General features: G+C 49.8%; 1 protein-coding gene and 1 long non-coding RNA gene across 11 annotated transcripts in view; one reads left to right on the top strand and one right to left on the bottom strand.

Moving 5' to 3' along the window:
- Positions 1-19,848, top strand: part of LOC145716300 (uncharacterized) — a 283,741-nt gene that overhangs the window by 205,038 nt on the left and 58,855 nt on the right. The window lies entirely within an intron of this gene.
- The window catches only part of GRIK4 (glutamate ionotropic receptor kainate type subunit 4), a 411,473-nt gene that overhangs the window by 164,456 nt on the left and 227,169 nt on the right, over positions 1-19,848 (bottom strand). For 9 of the 10 annotated variants that reach the window (XR_014138890.1, XR_014138891.1, XM_081799270.1 and 6 more), the window contains exon 4: positions 6,017-6,181. The exons of the other annotated variant lie outside the window; for it this stretch is intronic. Coding sequence is in view for 7 of the 9 variants with exons in the window: in XM_081799270.1 (XP_081655396.1) it covers positions 6,017-6,181 (165 nt within the window). In the remaining 2 variants the exon portion in view is untranslated. The remainder of the gene's footprint in view (positions 1-6,016; positions 6,182-19,848) is intronic. 10 annotated transcript variants of the gene reach the window in all.

The following is a 19,848-nucleotide window of genomic DNA, read 5'->3' on the forward strand; positions in this document are numbered from 1 at the left end:
TCGTGATCCCAGGGTGCTGGGATCGAGTCCCGCATTGGGCTCCCTGCTCCGCGGAAAGTCTGCTTCTCCCTCTGCCCCTCCCCATTGCTCGTGCTCAATCTCGATCTCTCTCTGTCTCATAAATAAATAAATAAATATCTTTAAAAAAAATCCTTAAGAAACCTCTTGAAGGGGAGCATGGGTGGCTCAGTCTGTTAAGCATCTGCCTTCGGCTCAGGTCATGATTCCAGCGTCCTGGGGTCCTGGGATCAAGCCTGAGCCCCGGGGCTCCGTGCTCATCGGGGAGCCTGCTTCTGCTTCTGCTTCTCCTTCTCCCCCTGCTCATGCTCCCTCTCTCATTCTCTAAAATAAATAAAATCTTTAAAAAAATAACCTCGGGGCACCTGGGTGGCTCAGTCGTTAAGCGTCTGCCTTCGGCTCAGGTCATGATCCCAGGGTCCTGGGATCGAGCCCCGCATCGGGCTCCCTGCTCAGCAGGAAGCCTGCTTCTCCCTCTCCCACTCCCCCTGCTTGTGTTCCCTCTCTCTCTGTCAAGTAAATGAATAAAATCTTTAAAAAAATAAAAATAAAAATAAATAAATAAATAAATAACCTCTTGAAGTAAGAACTGTTATTCTTCTCATTTTACAGATGAGGAATCTGAGGCACAGAAGATAAGCCCGAGGTGCTGGTAGAGCCAGGACTGGGATCCTGGTGTGTCCAACTCCAGAACCTGACCCCTATCCTACACTGCTCTCTAAGCCGGGCCCTCACCACTGCCCCACAGAAACTCTGCTCCAGCCACACCCATCTGTCACAGTTGCTTCCTGCCCTGAGCCCTTGCTCACGCTCCTATACCATCTGCATGGGTGCCCGCTTCCCTTCTCTCTGCCCACCAAACATTCCATGGTCCCGCCCAAAGGCCTTACCTGACCCCTGGCTACACCTCAGACCTATTTCCGTCCGCCCTCTGCCCGTGTCTGAGCCACACGGCAGAACTACTGAACTTCACGTCACTCTTCGGATGTTTGGGTTTTAACTGCCTCCTGGAAAAGACTATGAGCCTCAGTTTCCCCATCTGATCCCCAACCATGAGGTCAGACCAGATGATTTCTAAGCACTGCACTTCAATGCGTTTCTGAGTCCATATTCTGCACACGTGACATGGGGAGTTCAGAGAGTGGGGAGTAAGGAATGTTTGTTGAATGACTCATCACTATACGTGTGACTTTCTCTGGTGGCTTCTCACTTTTTCCCCTTGTGCTGCCTTGGATTTGTTCTATTGAACTGATGGAGGGATGCTTGCCCTCTCTTACTAGAGATGGCTCCCAATCACCAGAGGTCACTCCCATGGAGCCTGTGAGAAGCTCGGGGAGCTCAGGCAGGAGGAGCAAGCTCACAGCGGGAACACCACGCGCTGGGCCCCTGTCCAAGCACACAGGGGCCACGTGGGGCCGATAACCCGCATGTCTTGGGGTTTCCAGGGGAAACTGTGGACAGCTGATAGCACGCTTGGGCTCACAGAGACAAACCACGGCAGAGGCGGGGGGCTAGACTGCTTCTAGCTCTGCAGTAGATTAAACTTCTAACTGGCTCTGGCAGCAGCAGGTGCCTCCGGGTGTTTGGATGATAAGGGGGTGGGCACTCCGTTAAGCTCCAATTCGGCAGCCGCGGGAGACACGCCTATCTATGGAAGAGAGAGGGGGCAAGGCCTGCGGGACCCTCCCTGCACAAGAAAGGCTGAGGTGGACATAAGATACAGACGCGGGGGAAGGAAAGGGCCAGGCGGGAGGGGGATGACCTCATGGGTCTTGTTTAGCCCTCTTATTTCAGATCGGTGGAGCTGCATGGAGGGAGTCAAACATCAAGAAGCCTGGGGCGATGATGAAGGGGCAAGGAGGTGAAGGGAACCCGACTTGGGTTTGAGGAAGCCCTATGGGTGACCCTTGCTTTACATAAACCCACAATATGAACATCTAAGTGAACCAGGTACAGCAGGAGGTGATTTCCGCACTTGTAACTTTCCAGTGTCCAGGGTTGTTATTAATGATGCCCCCGGCTGGTACTTCCCACCTCCCAGCCTCGTTTTGAATCATCAGATGAGGAGGTGGAACTCGGGACGCCAGCATCTTCAGTTTCTTTACACTTTGCAATCTTGGATTCTTGAAATAGTCATTGTTCCCCTCGACGGATACTCCCACCCCGAACATGATTCATGAAAGCGCAATTTGTACAGAGCTTTTAGAAACTCACCTATTGCTGCAAGTCGGTACTACTGCCCATTGTTGGAATGTTACCGCCCCAATTTAGAGCAGAGCCTCAGCTCCCCACAACCAAGAACATCACTGCTAGGGTCTCTTTCGCCCCCTGGGAGCAGAGTGTCTGGCCAGGGGTGACAGGTGTGAGGTTGGGGGCACTGTTCAGGGCTCCAGACTGACTCAGATAGTTTTTTTTTTTTTTAAGATTTTATTTATTTATTTGAGACAGAGAGAATGAGAGAGAGAGAGCACATGAGAGGGGGGAGGGTCAGAGGGAGAAGCAGGCTCCCCGCTGAGCAGGGAGCCCGATGCGGGACTCCATCCAGGGACTCCAGGATCATGACCTGAGCCGAAAGCAGTCGCTTAACCAACTGAGCCACCCAGGCGCCCCTGACTCAGATAGTTTTAAGTTAATAATGCAAATTAGCCCTGGACCCCTAGCCTGGGGAAAACACAGCCTGTGATACTGAGCGGCAGCTGGCTTTGGGTGGCCCACGGCAACTTCCAAAGGCTCAACACTGTCAGAGGCATCGAGCCCAGAAAACTGGAAAGAGAAAGGCAATGTCCAGTTACGATGGATGCCCCGGGAGGTGTGCTCACATTAAGACGGGCCCCTTGGGAGGAGCTGGTAAATGGTGTTGCTGCGTAGGGATGGCTGAACTTTGAACAGAGCAGAGAGGCAGATGATGGTAAGAGGGGAAGGAAGCCTGCTCAGAGGAGGGGGTGAGAGCCAACAGCGAAGTCCACAGCAGCCGCTTCCTGAATGCCAGTTACACGCCCGAAGCTAGGCACCGCACCACCACTGTCCCGTGCTGCACTCCGAATGACCCCAGCAGGCGACATCCCCATCACCCTCATTTTACCAACGCAGAAACTGTAGTGCAAAAGGGTCAGGATCCTGTCCACAGTCACATAGCTAGTAAACAGTAGAGCCAGGATTTAAAGCTGGCCAGTCTGATTCTAAAACCCATGTTCTTGTTCTTTATAACACAGAGGCCCCAAAGTAGGCTTCACAGAGCTATGGTCCCTCCTTGATCCGGGGACCCTGTCTCCCTCCTATCTCCTTCCCCCAACACTGTCACTGAAATCCAGTCCCTGTCTGGCTGTAGCCCACAGCACTAACCCACCACCCGTTCTCGCCCTTACTTTGGGAGGGAAATAGCTGGGCTGGAACCTTCCTATGAACTCTCTGGGTGGTGTTTAAAATCCATTTTGGGGGAAGAGCCCTGGCTTCAGATGAAAGGCCTTTGGGGTAGAAAGATCCAGAAGCCCTGTTTCTAACAAATGCTAATCATGCCTCAAACACATTGAAATGTAAAAGCTGAACCAAGGGTTACTAGCTAATACAATACTTGACGCCTAAAAGAAGGGCATGAAAAGGATGCCCCAAAGCTCTCTAACGTGGAATAAAAATATCAGTTTCTTTTATTCCCCTGATTCATCTGGCTTAATATTTTATAAGTATTGACTTTAAGAAGCCAGGCTGCACGGGTCACGGGGAGAGGAAATTTGCATGTGCTAATGACCCCCATCCACAATGCGCAATCTGTGCTCTCCCCTCCAACACGGAAGCCCTGAAGAACCAAAGGGAAGGCAGGAGGCCTTGGCTTTTGGAAGAATGCTCTACAGCGCTACCTAGGAATCTGGATCCTTGTCAGAGACCTGTCCTCCTAGACAAGGAACCACTACAGACCGGGCTAGGAGATTCACAAGACATTGTCGCTGGTATTTCTGATTTCATTCAGAAGATGGCAGGGAAATTGGAATCTTACTTTCATCGGAATGTTACCGCCCCAACTTAGAGCAGAGCCTCAGCTCCCCACAACCAAGAACGTCACGTGCTAGAATTTCATCTCTCGGCCAGCGAGGATTTCTAGCTGCTCCTTGCTGAATCCCCACTGCCTAGAACAGAATACAGCTGGCGCTCACTACATATGTGTTGCCTGGCTGACTGAATAAGCAAGTGGTTATTTCAGGCACCTGTGTCTTCCTCCATTCCCCCATCGGGAGGAATCTGCGTCCACAGATCCCGCTGGTCTCGCCAGTCCTGTTCTGTAGGGCATGAACCCACCCTTGGTCCCTAAGCCTGGACGCTCTCTCCACGGGTAGTTATTAGGTCCATCTGGCCAACACCTGTGACTGCTAAGATTGGCCACAGCAAGATGAACTGTACCCATCAGATCCTCTACCTTGTAAATTCAAACCAAGAGACGCTGGGCGAAGCTGTCACTGACGTACTCACTGAGGAGAGAGTGTGAGCCACCTGACGGCAGGGACTGTGTCTACCTTGTTCTCTGCACCGTTCCCAAAGCTTGCTATTCTGTATCACACCTGAAAGAGACTAAATGCTCAATAAAAGTTGCCTGAATAGAGAAAGAGTAAATTGGGCCTGTGTGGCCCCCTATGGGACAGGTGCATGATGAATGAGCCAGGGAAATCGACAAGCCAGGGAGGGAAGAGCACAGCTTCGATGCTCTAAGAGCCTTAAAGGCAATAGAGACAGAGCTGCTGTCTTCCTCCCTTCCTGCTCTCTCTGGATCCATAGGACACCCCACCTACTGCACTTGGGCCAGTGGGATGTGCCTCTTCTCTCGCACTACTAATGGCCCAGATTGGAGCACTGCTGAGCCCCGCCTCCCCCAGAAGACCAGCTGTCTCAATATATACCTGAGCAAGTTATTCTTTTGTTTTTGTCTGTTTTTGCCACTGAGTGTAACCAAAGGTTGATATGGGTGACAAAGGGAGGAGATGAGGGGAAGTCTTAGGGAAGAGACATTATCGCCTCTCCGGGCTGAGGGGCTCCTCTCCTCTCCTTCCCTCTGCACCGGGGTTACTCATCACCAGCTCGGCTCCGAGCCACCGGCCCACTGACTGGGAAGCTCAGCCTGGAAAGTTGTCAAGGTAACACCAGCAACACACCAGAAAGTTCCAGGGAGGTCATCATGGCCTGGGCGTGGCCCTGCAGGGTGAGCTCATGACTGCAGGGTTCAGGAGCGGCTCAGCCCTTGACTCGCTCTCTGGATGGGCAAGGTGCTCATTGCGGGCAAGGTGCTCATTGTCGCTGAGCCTCAGCTTCTCTTGTAAAGTGGGGACAAGGACACTTAGCTCTCGTGTTGGTAGAATTAAAAGTCGTGCCCAGCACATGGTAGGGGCCCCATGCACGGGACCCGAGTGCCCTATTGTGTATGTCTGTAAAGCCCCGCAACTCACAGAGGATTTTGCTATATTTTACGTCCTTTAAATCCCACAACAACCTACAAGATTTGCAAAGTACAGCCTAGCATTCCCATTTTGCAGATGAAGAAACTGAGTTTAAACGGGGTACGTAATTTGTCCAAGGTCACCCACAGAGCGGTCAGACTCCATCCCGAGTCCCACAACACTGCCCTCAGCATAAACAAGCAAGATAGGCGATCAGATGTGCATTGACTAAGCAACCCCCGGGCTGGCTCTCTCTCTCTTTTCTTAATCACATACAAGGTTTCACTCAGGGGTTTGTGTACAGTATGTCCAGGAGATGAATGAATCCATACATGAAGGAATGAATGAGTGCGGGAATGAATGAATGAAAGAGTATCCTGTTTTAATTCTACTCCATACATACTTGGCAGCAAAACCTGGGGATCTCCTCCAGACTGAGCCCTACGGGGCCTGCTGGTGCATGTTCCTCTCCCTCTCTGGGGACTATCTGACCACAGGCCTGGTGATGGTGCAGCTCACACTATCAGCCCCTCCTGCCAGCAAGGAAAGCAGAGGGCAGTCCTGCTCATTCTACGTACTGGTTTCTGCAGTCTCGTACTCGCTGTCTCTGAGAAGCTCAAAGATGTCCACTTCGACCTTGGCCTTGCCCAGCCTCTCAGGAGCGCGGTTGATGCGGTTCTTGGCCAGGGTGATGGAGAGCCGCTCCCCTCTGCTGCACTCCATGGGGTCATCCAAGATAGCAGCTGTGGGCAGGCAACCACACGGAGACAGTTGGTACCCTCTCCCATTACCCTCCTCTTTCTCCAGTCTCCCCCCCTCTGCCACCTTTCTCTGCCAGGCAGCTCCCCACCTCCCCCGCCCCTGCCATCCTTGGAACTAGTCCCAAAGCAAGTTCTCTATGTGCTGAGGGTCTTGGTTCGTAGCCAAGTGCGGCCGTGAATTCTAATGTGCAAATCCACCTCAGGAACCCCGTAATGTCACGACAGGCTGCCGGGGTCTATGTGTAGGAGGCCCCGAGGCCCAGACATGGTGAAAAGCTTAGAGGTACACCAACACACATGTGCAAAGGAAGGGACGCAGTGGCCGCCTTTGACAATGGTATTCCGGGTATCTGCAGAATCTCCCTGAGACAAGAGAGGGTGAGAGGAGACCAGGCATGAGAGGGAGAGCCGTGGCAGATACTGCTGAACACCAGCTCTGCAGGCTCAGACGCTGACGCACCATGTCAGCAGGTGAGCCAGGCAGTTTCTCTGAACTTCTTTTCCTCACTGAACAGGAAGAGTAGGAAGACAACCTCAGGGGCTTGGTGTGAGGATTCAGTAAGGTAATGTATGTAAGTGACACATCCCACGAACGGAATCGGCGTGACTTAATATGAATGGTTGCAGTGGTATAGTTCTAAGAGCTGCCCAACTTCCAGAAGCAGCATTCAGGGTAAGTGTTCTGGTAGCCCAGCTCCACCCTGTATCAGCTCTGAGACCTCAGTTTCCTCACTTGTAAAATGGGGAGAGAGCCCACTCCTTGGGCCATTGTGTAGATTACCTGAATAGTCTGTGTGAGGTGCTTAGCACAGTACCTGAAACACTCAACAAATCTAGCTCTGGGTACCATTCACTCTCTTGGTAGAGGAAGTTACAAGACTGAAAATCTCTACCAAAAACTCGTATATATGTGCTCACAGCCCCATTATTCATAATAGCTCAAAAGTGGAAAAAATCCAAATGCCCATCAACTGATGAGTGAATAAGCCAAATGTGGTATATCCATACAATGGAATAGTATTCAACAATAAAAAAAAAAAACGATGTAGGGCGCCTGGGTGGCTCAGTCGTTGAGCGTCTGCCTTCGGCTCAGGTCATGATCCCAGGGTCCTGGGATCGAGTCCCACATCGGGCTCCCTGCTCAGCGGGAAGCCTGCTTCTCCCTCTCCCACTCCCCCTGCTTGTGTTCCTGCTCTCGCTGTCTCTCTGTCAAATAAATAAATAAAATCTTTAAAAAAAAAAAAAAAAAAACGATGTACTCACACAGGCCACAACATGGATGAACCTTGAAAACACGATGCTAAGCGGAAGAAGCCAGACACTAAATACTGCACACAGGCTGATTCCATTTATAAGAAATTCCCAGAACAGGTAAATCCACAGAGACAGAAAGTAGATGAGTGGTTGCCTAGTGGCAGTAATGGAAAAGCTGGAACGAACAGGGGGTGACTGCTAATGCATACACAGTGTTTCTTTTGTGGGTGTTGAAAAATGTTCTAAAATTGATTATGGTGACTGATGCGCAACTCTGTGAATATACTAAAAACCACCATGTTGTATACTTTAAATGAGTGAATTGTGTGATATATGAATTATATTTTAATAAAGCTCTCACAGAAAAAGAAAAGAAGAAATATCAAGCTTATTTTTCAGAGGTTGAAGGCTCAGAAAAGCGACACCGGGAATCGAGCCGAACGGGTTTCACCGACATATGGCCCTTGAATCTCTGCAGTGGGCGCGGACAGAAGAGACCCAGGTCCCACGCTGTCTTTTCTGTACACTGCTCCCATACCTACTGTGATCCATTTTCCAAACCGAAAACCGGGACACAGAATATGACAAAGACTTTTTTTCCTGATTTGTGGATGTGTTTATATGCATTGCCTTGCTGAACAATAAAAATGAGCCATGCCCAATAAAAGTTACACTGGGCAACAGAGGCACATCCCAAGACCCAGCCGTTAAAGTGAGTTTCTGCGAATTAGGTATCAAAGTCCTCACACACCTGGTGGGATCACCACTGGCAAGAGTGGCCAAAGGGCTATAAACGTGTGATTGAAGAGCCTGAAGACACCCAAAATACCTACGCAGGTGACCTCAGGAGAGCAAGACCAGGATGGGAATGCTACTCAGGAAGCAGAAACCTAAACGACTGTACTGTGCTGTCCCAGGAGGAAGAGTCTGGGAAGAGAAAGGAAGAAGGGTAGCCTATAGAAGTGATTCTCAGATGACGTTCCTTGGAGGGCCCTGGGCTCCATTAGGAAGCAGAGGGAGAGGCCGCATGGGGGTCTCTAGCCCCTGCCAGCTTCAACCAGCACACCTCCACACCCATCAGTTTTGGATACTGGGGTTCCACAGAAGACTTGATACGGGAGAAAAAATGTTTCACTGTTAAAAATATAATAGAAATCATTAGTCCAGCCCTACAGCATAGAAAAGAAACACCTGGAACTTTAGGAACTGGCACAGACATCACACACAAATCATGAGAAAGAGGCACGGGATCCCTGGCACATGGGTTTTATGCGAGCAGGCACACATTTATTCAGTGACATTAGTGTAAATGCTTAGCGGACATGACCTCACTTAATCTCTGCAATGACCCTGTGAGGTAAGTGTGTTCTTTCTGTTATCCTCACTTGGAGATGAGAAAACGGTCAGAGAGGTGAAGGGACCTGCTCACATTCACAGGGCTGGCGAGGGGGAGAGGCGGAAGGTGACCCAGAGCAGCCTCATGCAGACTCTGTACCCAGAACTAAGGCTCATTTTCCTTCTAGTAAATCTTGTCTTCACTGGGATTTGCCGCTGAGAAGGGGGTGTCATAGACTGGATGGCTTATACAGCAAACATTTAGTTCTCCCAGTTCTGGAGGTGGGGGGGACCTGAGATCAGGGTGCTAGCAGAGTTGGGTTCTACGAGGGGCCTGCTTCCTGGTTTGCAGACACCTGCCTTCTCACATGGTCCTCATAGGGTGGAGAGAAAGGGACAACGTTCTCTGGACTCTTCTGATAAGGGCACTCATCCTAGAGTGGAGGCCCCACCACCCTCATGACCTCATCTAAAGGGAACGCTTCCCCAAGGTCCCGCCTCCTAATACCATCCTATTGGGGGGGGTAGGATTTCAACACGTGAATTTTAGGAGGACACAGTTCCATCCATAGCAGGGGGGCACATGAGCTTTGCAGCCACTGTAAAGAAAGAAAGTCTCACCAAGGCAAATCAACTCTGAAACACTAACAGGCAGGACCCTGGACCTCTGGACATTCCCCTAGCTAATGCTCCCAACCCCCATGAGATTTCCAGACGAGGGGGCATTTTTCTCTTTGGACCATATGACCTTTAAATATTAGGAAATCCCTTGCAATAAAATAAGTAATAAAATAATCTCTCAGAAAACACCCACGTCCCCTGTAAATCTAGAAAGGAACTCAGCTCTCTGGGGGTGTGGGGGGTTACTTCAGGAATGTTTTGATAAGGTTGTTCAGGCTATAGACATGGACTTCCTCTGTCCCATCAGTAGACAATCAGGGCACTAATCACACCTAAACCACAGGAGGTAACACACATCCGATAGTCTGTTTCAGGGTTGTGTCCTCTCTTCTTGAACAGTACACATTCAGGACACGTGCCATGGACTGAATATGTCTCCCCCCCCCGCATTCACATGTTGAAACCTTAACCCCCAATGTGACTACATTTAGAGACAGCGCCTTGAAGAGGAAATTAAAGTGACATGAAGTCATAAGAGTAAGGCCTTGATCGGATAGGATGAGTGCCCTTCTAAGAGACACCTGAGAGGGCTCTCTCTTTCTCTCCTGCTACGTGAAGACACAGCGAGAAGGCAAGCCAGGAAGCAGGCTTTTCTCACCAGAAACCGACTCTGCTAGCACCTTGATCTTGGGCTTCCAGCATCCAGAACTGGGAGAAATAAATGTCTGTTGTCGATGCGGTGTCTTGTTATGGCAGCCCGAGCCGACAGAAATAATGTGCCAACACATACCCAGATGTACAGGACACCAGCCAGCCATGGGACACCACATAATCAACTCACAGAGCATCACTGGACATACTCTGAGACAGAGGGAGCGTGACCAGGTGGGGAGTAGGGAATGTGGGGATTTTCTATGAAGGGGCCTAGGAGGTCCCCTGAGTACCTCCTCCTTCTCTGCCTCCCCCACAGTGTCCAAAAAAGGGCTCTGCACTCCACCCAACCTCTGTGCTCTGGGTACTTTTCATTAGGTTTTGGGTTTTAGACAATGATTAACTCCTGTCTGGGAACAGCCTCAGCTGGGTGGTTGGTTGGCATCAAACATACTGGGATCAGAATAATCAGGATGATAACAGGACCCCAGATTCTGGGGCTGGACACAAAGGATGAGGGACCAGCTCAGGCCCTGCTAGGACACCAGAAGACCATGTTCCCAGTTTGGCAGTCCCCAGCGAGGGGCCCTGTGGGTGGAGAGCAGTGTGCTCAGGACTGAGCGTGCAGCTGAGGCTCCTGGCCCCTTGCTCTGTCCCCCAGGCTGGCGATCAAGCTTGGGCCAGGATGCTCAGAGCTCCAAGCCGCTGCCTAACAAGGAGCAATACCATCTGGCATGTCCTCCATCCCCGGGACTGCTCTGCAGAGAAGTCAGGTAGTAGGCATGGTAAGGCTGGGAGGTCTAGGGCTACAGCGAGGACAAGGCTGAGATGGGGACATGCAATCAGGGAGCAGGGTCTTCCCCAGTGTTTCCAGCCGTGGAGACTCTGTGCACAGTGACCCTTACACCGCATGTACTCAACAGGCGTCTCTCGCGCCCGGGGAGCTGGTGAACCCTAACATTGACATTGAGCTTTTCTCCCCACAGGCCAACAGCTTTACCTCTGCCCAGTTCTCTCTGAGTTCTAAGTCTCGTGCCAAGGAAAGGGCGGCCTCTTGACTCTGGGCCCACCTCTACCCCAAGGTCTTCTCTCCATGTTCTGGGCCCAGGCCTATGTCTACCCTGGACGCTGGGGCTGGCAGGCCTGGCTCTGCCCACTCTAATCCTTTCTGTCACACCCTGTGAGTGTGGCCCCAATTATCACTCACCTGCTCAAAGTCCTCAGGCTTCCCCATTATCCTAGGGTTGGTCTCATTTGAGTGTCTAGAATGGCACCAGGCCCTCTGCAGTCTGGCTTCCAAATGCCCTTCTAGCTGCAGCACCCCATTCCACCCTCACAGCGACAACACCCCCATGTTAGGACCAGGGCTGGCTTGCCTTCCCGCCTCCATGCCTCTGCCGACACCAGCCCTGTCCCTCGTTCCCCCTTTCCTTAAGGACTCTCCTTCTTCCCCTCAGACCCACCTCTTCCAAGAAGTCCTCCCTGACTCCTTAGATTTCCCGAGAGACCACTCACTGCCCTGGAGGGGTGCTTACCCTTACATCTCTAAAACTTCCCTCAGCTAGCTGCAACCTGAACAGCTCAGAGTGATCTCTCCTTCCTTGGAAACTCCCAGGTTCCCCATCCCACTTTAATTCCCTCTTCCTTAAAACTCCCACAGAAATTTTTCTGTACCTTTCATTAGACACTAATCACTTTTGACTTTTTTATTATGCCTATCTGCTTATCCATCTTTTCTCCCCGAGGCAGCCGGCTCCTTGAGGCTGAAGGCTGTGCCTGATTCATCTCTGTACCTGCACAATTCCAGACGTGCGTGCAGTAGGCCCTTAATGAATGGTTATTGAGTGAAAGAATAATGTGACATGGTGCAGAAGTATTAGCTATTGCTCAGGCCGAGGGCGGTCTCCCCGAACAAGTGCTGCAGGGTGCAGGGTGGGTGTGGGGGCCTCCCGGGCACCTGGGGGCTGGCACTTCTACTCTCTGCTGTAAACTGGAGTAACCTGTGTAAGCTGGAACAGGGCTTGCCCTCAACAGCCCAGAAGTGACCCCTCAGGTTGGAAAATCAGCCTCCCTTAATCCTTCAGGTCTTCCAGAATCTCCCTCCTGAAGATTTCCAAGCACTTTGATAACTCTTATCTCTTAAGGGGGGGGGGCAGGGGGGATAAAGAGGTTTTACAGGAGAGTCTTGACAGGCAGTCTTGACATAGCTCTGCCTTCAGCTGTGTGGCCCAGCCGGTCAGAGCCCTGTCCTAACCAGAAGAGATGCTTGGAGCCTCCAGAGAGCCAGTCAGCTTTTCTCCCAGCCCCAGCGTCACCATTCACCTGGGACCAACTTCCCCAGCTCACCTCTGAGCTCTCATGTTCCTTTTCGTACCCCTGACCCCTGTGGGTCCCGGTCATCCGCCTGCTGGAGGAAGCCACGCCAGTGTGCAGACCACTCCACCCCAAACCCACAGCCTTCCTCCTCACCTGGGGGGCAACACAGGACCATCCTCTGCCCTTGGCCTCGCCTGGCCAGCTCCCACTCACTCCCAGACAGAGTTGCAGACTCTATCTGTTTGCTGGGGCTGCCATCACGAAATAGGGCAGACGAGGGGTGCTTAAACAACAGAAATTTATTTTCTAGGAGTCGGAGATCAAGGTGTGGGCAGGGTCGGTTTCTTCTGAGGCCTCCCTCCTCCGCTCGTCTCCCTGTGTCCTCACACGGTCTTCCCTCTGTGCGCAGCTATATCCTAATCTCCTCTTCTTATGAGGACACTTGTCATACTGGATTAGGGCCTATCCTAACGACTTCATTTTAATTTAATTATCTCTTCAAAGACACTATGTCCGAATGTAGTCTCATTCTGAAGTGCTGGGAGTTAGGACTTTAACATATGAATGGGGGGGGAGTTGGACACAAGTCAGCCCATAACCTGGATTTTCACCTCTAGCTGTTACCCAGCTCCCACCCCCTCTCTCTGTCCACAGAGAGATTGATCGGAGGCCACTTGCAGGGAACTGCCTACACTTTGTGCCCCCATCTCTTTAAAAAAAAAAAAAAATGTATGTATGTATGTATGTATGTATGTATGTATCTCTACATCCAACATGGGGCTTGAACTCATGACCCCAGAATCAAGAGTCACATGCACCCCTTTCCAACGGGCTCAGATCATGAGGGTTCCAGTTCTAGGAGAGCCCCACCACACTCCCCTTCTCCCCTGACCTTCCATCTCTCCCCCAGACCAGCTCATTCCCCTTTGCTAGAACGTGCTCAGGGGCCCTCCACGGACCGCACGGACCATGTATGGCCCTCTGGCTCTCCCTTCCATCTTACCTTCAATCCAAACCAGACTTCTCAAGTGACTGACTGCTCAACATTTTGCTGACCTCACGTCATGTCAGATCCCCTTCGACCACTGTAATCTGCCTTCCATTCCCACCAGCCCACTCAGGCTGTACGTGCAAAGTCACCAGCAACAACCATTGCTGCGAAGTCAGGGGGCACTTTGAATCTTTGTCTGATTCTATCACTAGCTGGCACTATTATTCGCCGTCTGCCAGGGACCGTTTGAAGAACATCACATGTGTTCTTTCATTTAGCCTTCACCCAACCCTACAACATACTGCCCCATTTTATAGGTGAGAAAACCGAGAAAGGGGCAGGGTGAGCAACTTGTCCGAGATCACACAGCTCTTAATGGCAGTCTGGGTTCAGAGCCTGTGAGCTGCCAGACTGCTCGGTTAAGCTGCCTCCTGGTTTCCTCTGAACCCGAGTCCTGAGTCTTTTGCCTGAGACCCTCAACTTCCGAGGCTTCCATGACACGAAGCCCCTGGGGTTTTCCTCCTATTTCTCTGACCATAGTGTCAAGGTCCACTGTCTCCTGCTGAGCCTTCAATTCTGGTGAGCTCCCAGGGTCTGTGCAGAGCCCTCCTCTTGACTCACTCCCACAGGCTTCCTCAGTGATCTCGACACTACCTACGCCCACCTGCCTGATGACATCTCCATGTAAATGTCTGATGAGCATCTCAAATTTATTAAGACCCCAAGCAAAAGCACCCTCTTCCCTCTTACGTTCTTCCTGAGTTTAGCTAATGACAGCACCAGCCACCCAGGCATCGTGGCCTCACCTCTATCCCTCACCTCCAATGGCTCTGGCTTTGCCCCTCGCTATTTCCCAGATCTGTCCCCTTCTCTCCAGCTCAACACCGTGGTCCAAGTTCAGTCCTTTCCTCTCGACTACTCAATTGCAACCTCTTGCCCCTCACCCGGTTTTCCCTTTCAACCACCACCTGGCAATCCTCAGTCATGCCCACATGCGGCTGCCGGTCACCGCAAGGTGCAAACCCCCGCTTTTAGCTTTCGGTATCAAAATAAACAGAATTCCTTGGTGTGGCACATGAGACTTGGCTCTCTCTCTCGAACCTTCTGTTCTGCTTCTCCGCTCATCCCTCTCTACTTTCTAGAAATAGTGACCTCCCATAGCGCCGCCTAAACCCACACGTGTGTGTGTGCATGCACATCCATGCTGTTGAACTCCTGTGCACTTCTACCCATGCTCCTCCTTCTGCGTTCCCACCTTTGCTCACTGGCCACTCTCATTCAGAATGAGTCCTCAATTCAGACATCCCCTCCTTCCGGAAGCTTTCTCTGGACACAGAAGTTGATCGAGGGCTGCAAGTATGTATAGCCATAGAATCCCACGCATACTCTATTTCAAATGATCAGTTTCATCTTTAACTTCCCCTCTTTAATCTTTTATATCCCCAATCCCTGGCACCCTGCCTGACAACAGGAGGCACTCCGTAAATGTTTGAGCCAAATTTGTCTTGGCTTTTGAGGGATGTTATGCCAACTTCTATTCCTTCCTGCAAAATTACTACTCTGACCCATACGTATATGGCCAGCTGATTTTGACAAAAGCACAGTTTAAAAAAATGGTATTTTCAACACACTGCAACTGGAACAGTTGGATAGCCATACGTTTAAAAAAAAAAGAATTTTCCAACCCCGTCTTGTACCATACATAAAAATTAACACAAAACAGATCGTAGACCTAAGTGCAAAACTTAACATTATAAAACTTCTAGAAGAAAATCTTTGAGGCTTTAGTTAGAAAAGATTTCTTAGACATGACACTAAGAAAATAAAAAATTGACAAAGTGGACTTTATCAAAATTAAAAATATCTGCTCTTCAAAAGACACCATGAAAAGACAAGCCACAGGCTGGGAGAAAATATTATACAAAGAGCATATATGTGATGAAGATATATCCAGAATATACAAAGAACTCTCAAAACTCAATAATAAGAGATCAAACAATCCAATTTTTAAAGATTTTTTTAAAGTAATCTCTACACCCAACATAGGGCTTGAACTCACAACCCCGAAATCAAGAGCCACATGCTCCAATGACTGAGCCACACAGGCACCCCCTGACACAAACCAATTTTTTTAAAAATGTGCCAAAGATCTGAATACACACTTCACCAAAAAAGTTACAGAGGTGGCAAATAAACATGTGAAAATATGCTCCATATCACTAGTCATTGGGGAAATACAAATTAAAACCACAACGAGATCTCACCATTAATCTACTAGTATGGCTAAAATTAAAAAGCTCGACCACACCGAGCTGGTGAGGATCTGGAAGGACTAGAACTTTCATACACTATTGGTGGGAACATCAAATGGCATAACCACTTGGAAAACAGTTTGGTCATTTCTTAAGAAGTTAAACCTCCCCCTACCATATGACTCAGCCATTCTACTCCTATCCAAAAGAAAGGAAAGCAGAGGTCTACACAGAAACTCATACATAAATGTTCATAGCAACTCGCTCTGTGATAGAGATTGGAAACAACCACCCATAAGGGAATGAATAAACAAGCTGTGGTATATCCATACAACACAATACTACCCAGTGATAAAATGGAATTTAAAAAGTCAGACAAAAAGACTATGACTTTATGATTCCATGTATATACACTTCTAGAAAATACACGTCTGTAGTGACAGGAAGAAGATCGGTGGTTGCCAGGGGAGGGATGAGAACAGGAAGGAGCAGAAATGAAGAATTAGAGTGGCCCCAAGAAACTTTTCTTGGGTGATGGAAAATTTCATCATCTTGACAGTGGTGATGGTGTAATGGGTGTATGCATGGCAAAACTTATCAAATTGGATACTTCAAAATATAGGCAGTTTATTACACGTAAATGATACCTCAATTTTTTAGAGAATGCTCTGATGAGAAAAAAGATTCTTCTGGCTCCTTCTTACCTTCTCCTACCCTCTCTCCTCACCCATGGCCAGTGAGACATCTTAAACTCTGTGATCTATACCTACTGCCTCCAATTCCACTGCATCTTCTCCATCCTCAGCCTCCACCATCTCTGAATTCACTAAGGTTCTCCTTCCTTACAAATATTTCTGTGGTTTTTTAGGATTTTGAGGCTCTGAATCACATGTGACTGGAGGTTTTTTCTGGGTTATCATGTGTTAACATCCCTGATATGACACTGGTCTGATTTTCATGCTGATCACATTTTTCCAAGCCCCTTCGAGCTCCAACTCCTTCCCCTTTTATAACCCTAGTTGGCAGTGTTCCCTAAACTCACACTCTGGATTCAGTCCTCAGTCCACGTTTTCTTCATTGTACACTTTCTCCCCTGAAGTATACATTCTCAACTATCAGCTCTATGTAGGTAATTCCAAAACCTGAAGAATTCATTCTCAACCATCAACTCTATGTAGATAATTCCAAAACCTCTATCTCCAGCCCTACTTTCCCATCCACACATCAGACTCTTATTTCTGGTTGCTAAAGGGAAATGTCCCCTTGGAGGTCTTTCCAAACTCCATGTCCCAAATGTAACCATTATCTTTTCATAGAACGGGGGGCTCTTTCTGCCTTCCCAGTTTTCATTAATGGTCCGTCTCCCACACGCGATCCATGGCAGAGTGGTCCTGCACTCTCCCCAGCCCTTCTGCCACTCCACCTGCTCAGTCACTGAGGACCACCAAGGGATGCGCCCCCATCCTCTGCTCTCTTTCTGCTCCCACTGCCATCCCCACCCCCACCTCTCTCCTGCAATACCCCTCACCTGTTTCCCGCCTCCAGGCTCTCCTGTGCAAACCCAGCTTCTCCATGGGGCAGATTCACCTGCCTGGCACCCACACCCTCCACAATCTGGCATCACACACCTTTCCAGGCTCATATTCTACCAAATTCTTTGACCACTTAGCTACATCAAGGTAGCCCTTGCTGAACACTGAGTAGAGCCTGTCACTTTGCCCTCTCTTTTTTCAAGGTGGTCTCTTCTTCCTGGAAAGCATTCAGCTTTTCTTTACCCATATCCAAATCCTACCTAAATTATGCGCCATTCTTAAGTTCACTCCTGCCTTGACCCAGGCATGTGCCAGACGACTCCAGCCCACACTGATTCTGCCCTCTTCGAATCCTCCAAAGCGCTCACAGTCTGTGCCACTCATTTAGCACTTAATCTTGGGCTTTGTAACTGATACAGGCAATGCATTCATCCACTTAATCATTCCTTTATTTATTAATTCATCAAATACCTATTAAAACATCTATTTTAACCAAGGCACTTTGTACATAGAGAAGGATAAGATGTATCTCTGCTTTCAAAGTGTCCAGAGAATATGGCCATGAAATCAAATAGCCACAACCCAATATGGTTAAGTGATATGATCAAACCCCATTATGATCCATCTCTAAGCCATCCAGTTGCCCACAGTGCTGGGAAATCCCAGAAAACTATGAGTGTGTCCTTGGCTCTCAAGGACATTTCCGGGGAGGGGTGGAGACAATAAGTGGTTTAAGAGAGAAAATCACAGAGTTCCCAGGAAGCACAGGCTCTTCTGGATAGCGGAGAGAAGTTGTTGGGAAGGCCTCATGCATTATTCTATCGCACACAGGTGTCCAGTGCCTACTGCTTCCCAGGTACTGCACCAGGCTTCACAGAAGAGACAACCTGGAAGCAGGCCCATGAGCTTCCCAGGGAAGCAGGGAACCGAAGTGCGTTCCAGCGTGCAGAGCCTCTGAAAGCATGACTGCTTCAGCAGGTGTCAGGGGCCCAAGCACCTGGCAGGAGAAGCTGGGAGAGGGGGACAGAAGCCTGAACAGGAAGGACCCTTGTGTGTCATGCCCCGGAACTGGAACGGTAACAACAGGAGGACCTTCGGCAGATGGTGACATCATCAGATTTGCATTTTAGGGCCATCACTCATGGCACTGAAGATAGACTGGAGCGGCAACCGAAATATGAGCTGGGAAGATGAGTCTGGGGTGATGTTAAGAGCCTGGGAAAAAGAGATGAGGCAGGTACTGAGGGGCAGAATGATGAGGATCAAGGGGATGGGGCAGATCTGAGCACAATTCACGAGGTGTAATGAGCAGGGTGGCTGGCTGTGGAGGGTAGGAGGAGATGTGAAGGGCTTCTGGCTTGACTATTTAGATGGTGACATCACTGACTAGCATTGAGAGCACAGGGGTGTCAAGATGAAGGTTGTTCTGTTCTGTTTCTGGAGAAGGACCCAGATGATGAGTCTGGGGTCGTATTTGTTAAGTTTGGGGCACGCTTTTTGGCAGCAGTCACTGGCCTTGCTCCCCAGAGAACCATCTGGGCTCGAGACACAGGCCTGGGGGACTGCAGGGCCAGGGTGGTGATGACAGTTTGGATCTGGCACAGAGAGAGAGAGGAGGGATGAGGCTCAGGCCCTGCGGACTCAACATCTGCGGAGCGTGTAGAGAAAGAGAAGCTGATGCAAGAGGCCAAGACACAGCAGTGAGGCTGGATGAAAGTCAAATAAAATAAGAACTGAGAATTTTCTATGAGATTTGGCAACAAGGAGGTCACCGGAGACCCTGGTGATCCAGCTGCTCAAGAAGGGGCTAAGAAGGTGAATGAGTCAAGTAGCTTGTCTTCAACGGAAAGAGTGTGATTAGGGCAGTAGGTGGGGTGAATCACATTGCCCAAGGAAGGGTTTTTAAACTCAAGAAGGGGCTAAGAAAGTGAATGAGTCAAGTAGCTTGTCTTCTTGAAGACAAGAGTGTGATTAGGGCAGTAGGTGGGGTGAATCACATTGCCCAAGGAAGGGTTTTTAAACTCACCGGAAAGGGGCTCAGAAGAAGGAGCCAGAGGGGAGGGAGAAGCTGATAATGTCAGAAGCAAGGGGGCACTTTCTGAAGCAAGTGCTGCAAAAAAGCCAGTAGAGAAAGAGCCTGGGGTACTACAGGGTGTAGGTTCACGTGGGCTGAGAGAAGACAAGGTAAGAGAAGGGAGAAGTCACGCAGAGACGGCTCGCTGGCCCCCAGGGCCTTTCTTCCTTTTATTTATTTATTTTTTTTAAGATTTTATTTATTTCTTTGACAGAGAGAGACACAGCGAGAGAGGGAACATAAGCAGGGGGAGTGGGGGAGGGAGAAGCAGGCTACCCGCCAAGCAGAGAGCCCGATGTGGGACTCGATCTCAGGATCCTGGGACCATGACCTGAGCCGAAGGCAGACGCTTAACGACTGAGCCACCCAGGCGCCCTCCCTTTCTTCCTTTTAATCATAAACCACCCTAAGTATCACCTGCATGCATGGCTGCCCAACTACACACCACACTTCCCAGCCTCCTCTGCAGCTGGGGGAAGCCAGGAGCTGAAGTGGGACAGTGAGTTTGAGTGGAAACAACCATGACACATCCAGGCCATCCCCCTGCCCTGGACTCTCCTTCCCTTTTTTTGCTGACTGTAAATATAGCTGCTGCTGACAACAGGAATGTATGGGAACTATAC

The sequence above is a fragment of the Leptonychotes weddellii genome, chromosome 11 (assembly GCF_054177405.1).
Source record: "Leptonychotes weddellii isolate Sample4059 chromosome 11, ASM5417740v2, whole genome shotgun sequence".
Classification (NCBI taxonomy): Eukaryota; Metazoa; Chordata; class Mammalia; order Carnivora; family Phocidae; genus Leptonychotes; species Leptonychotes weddellii.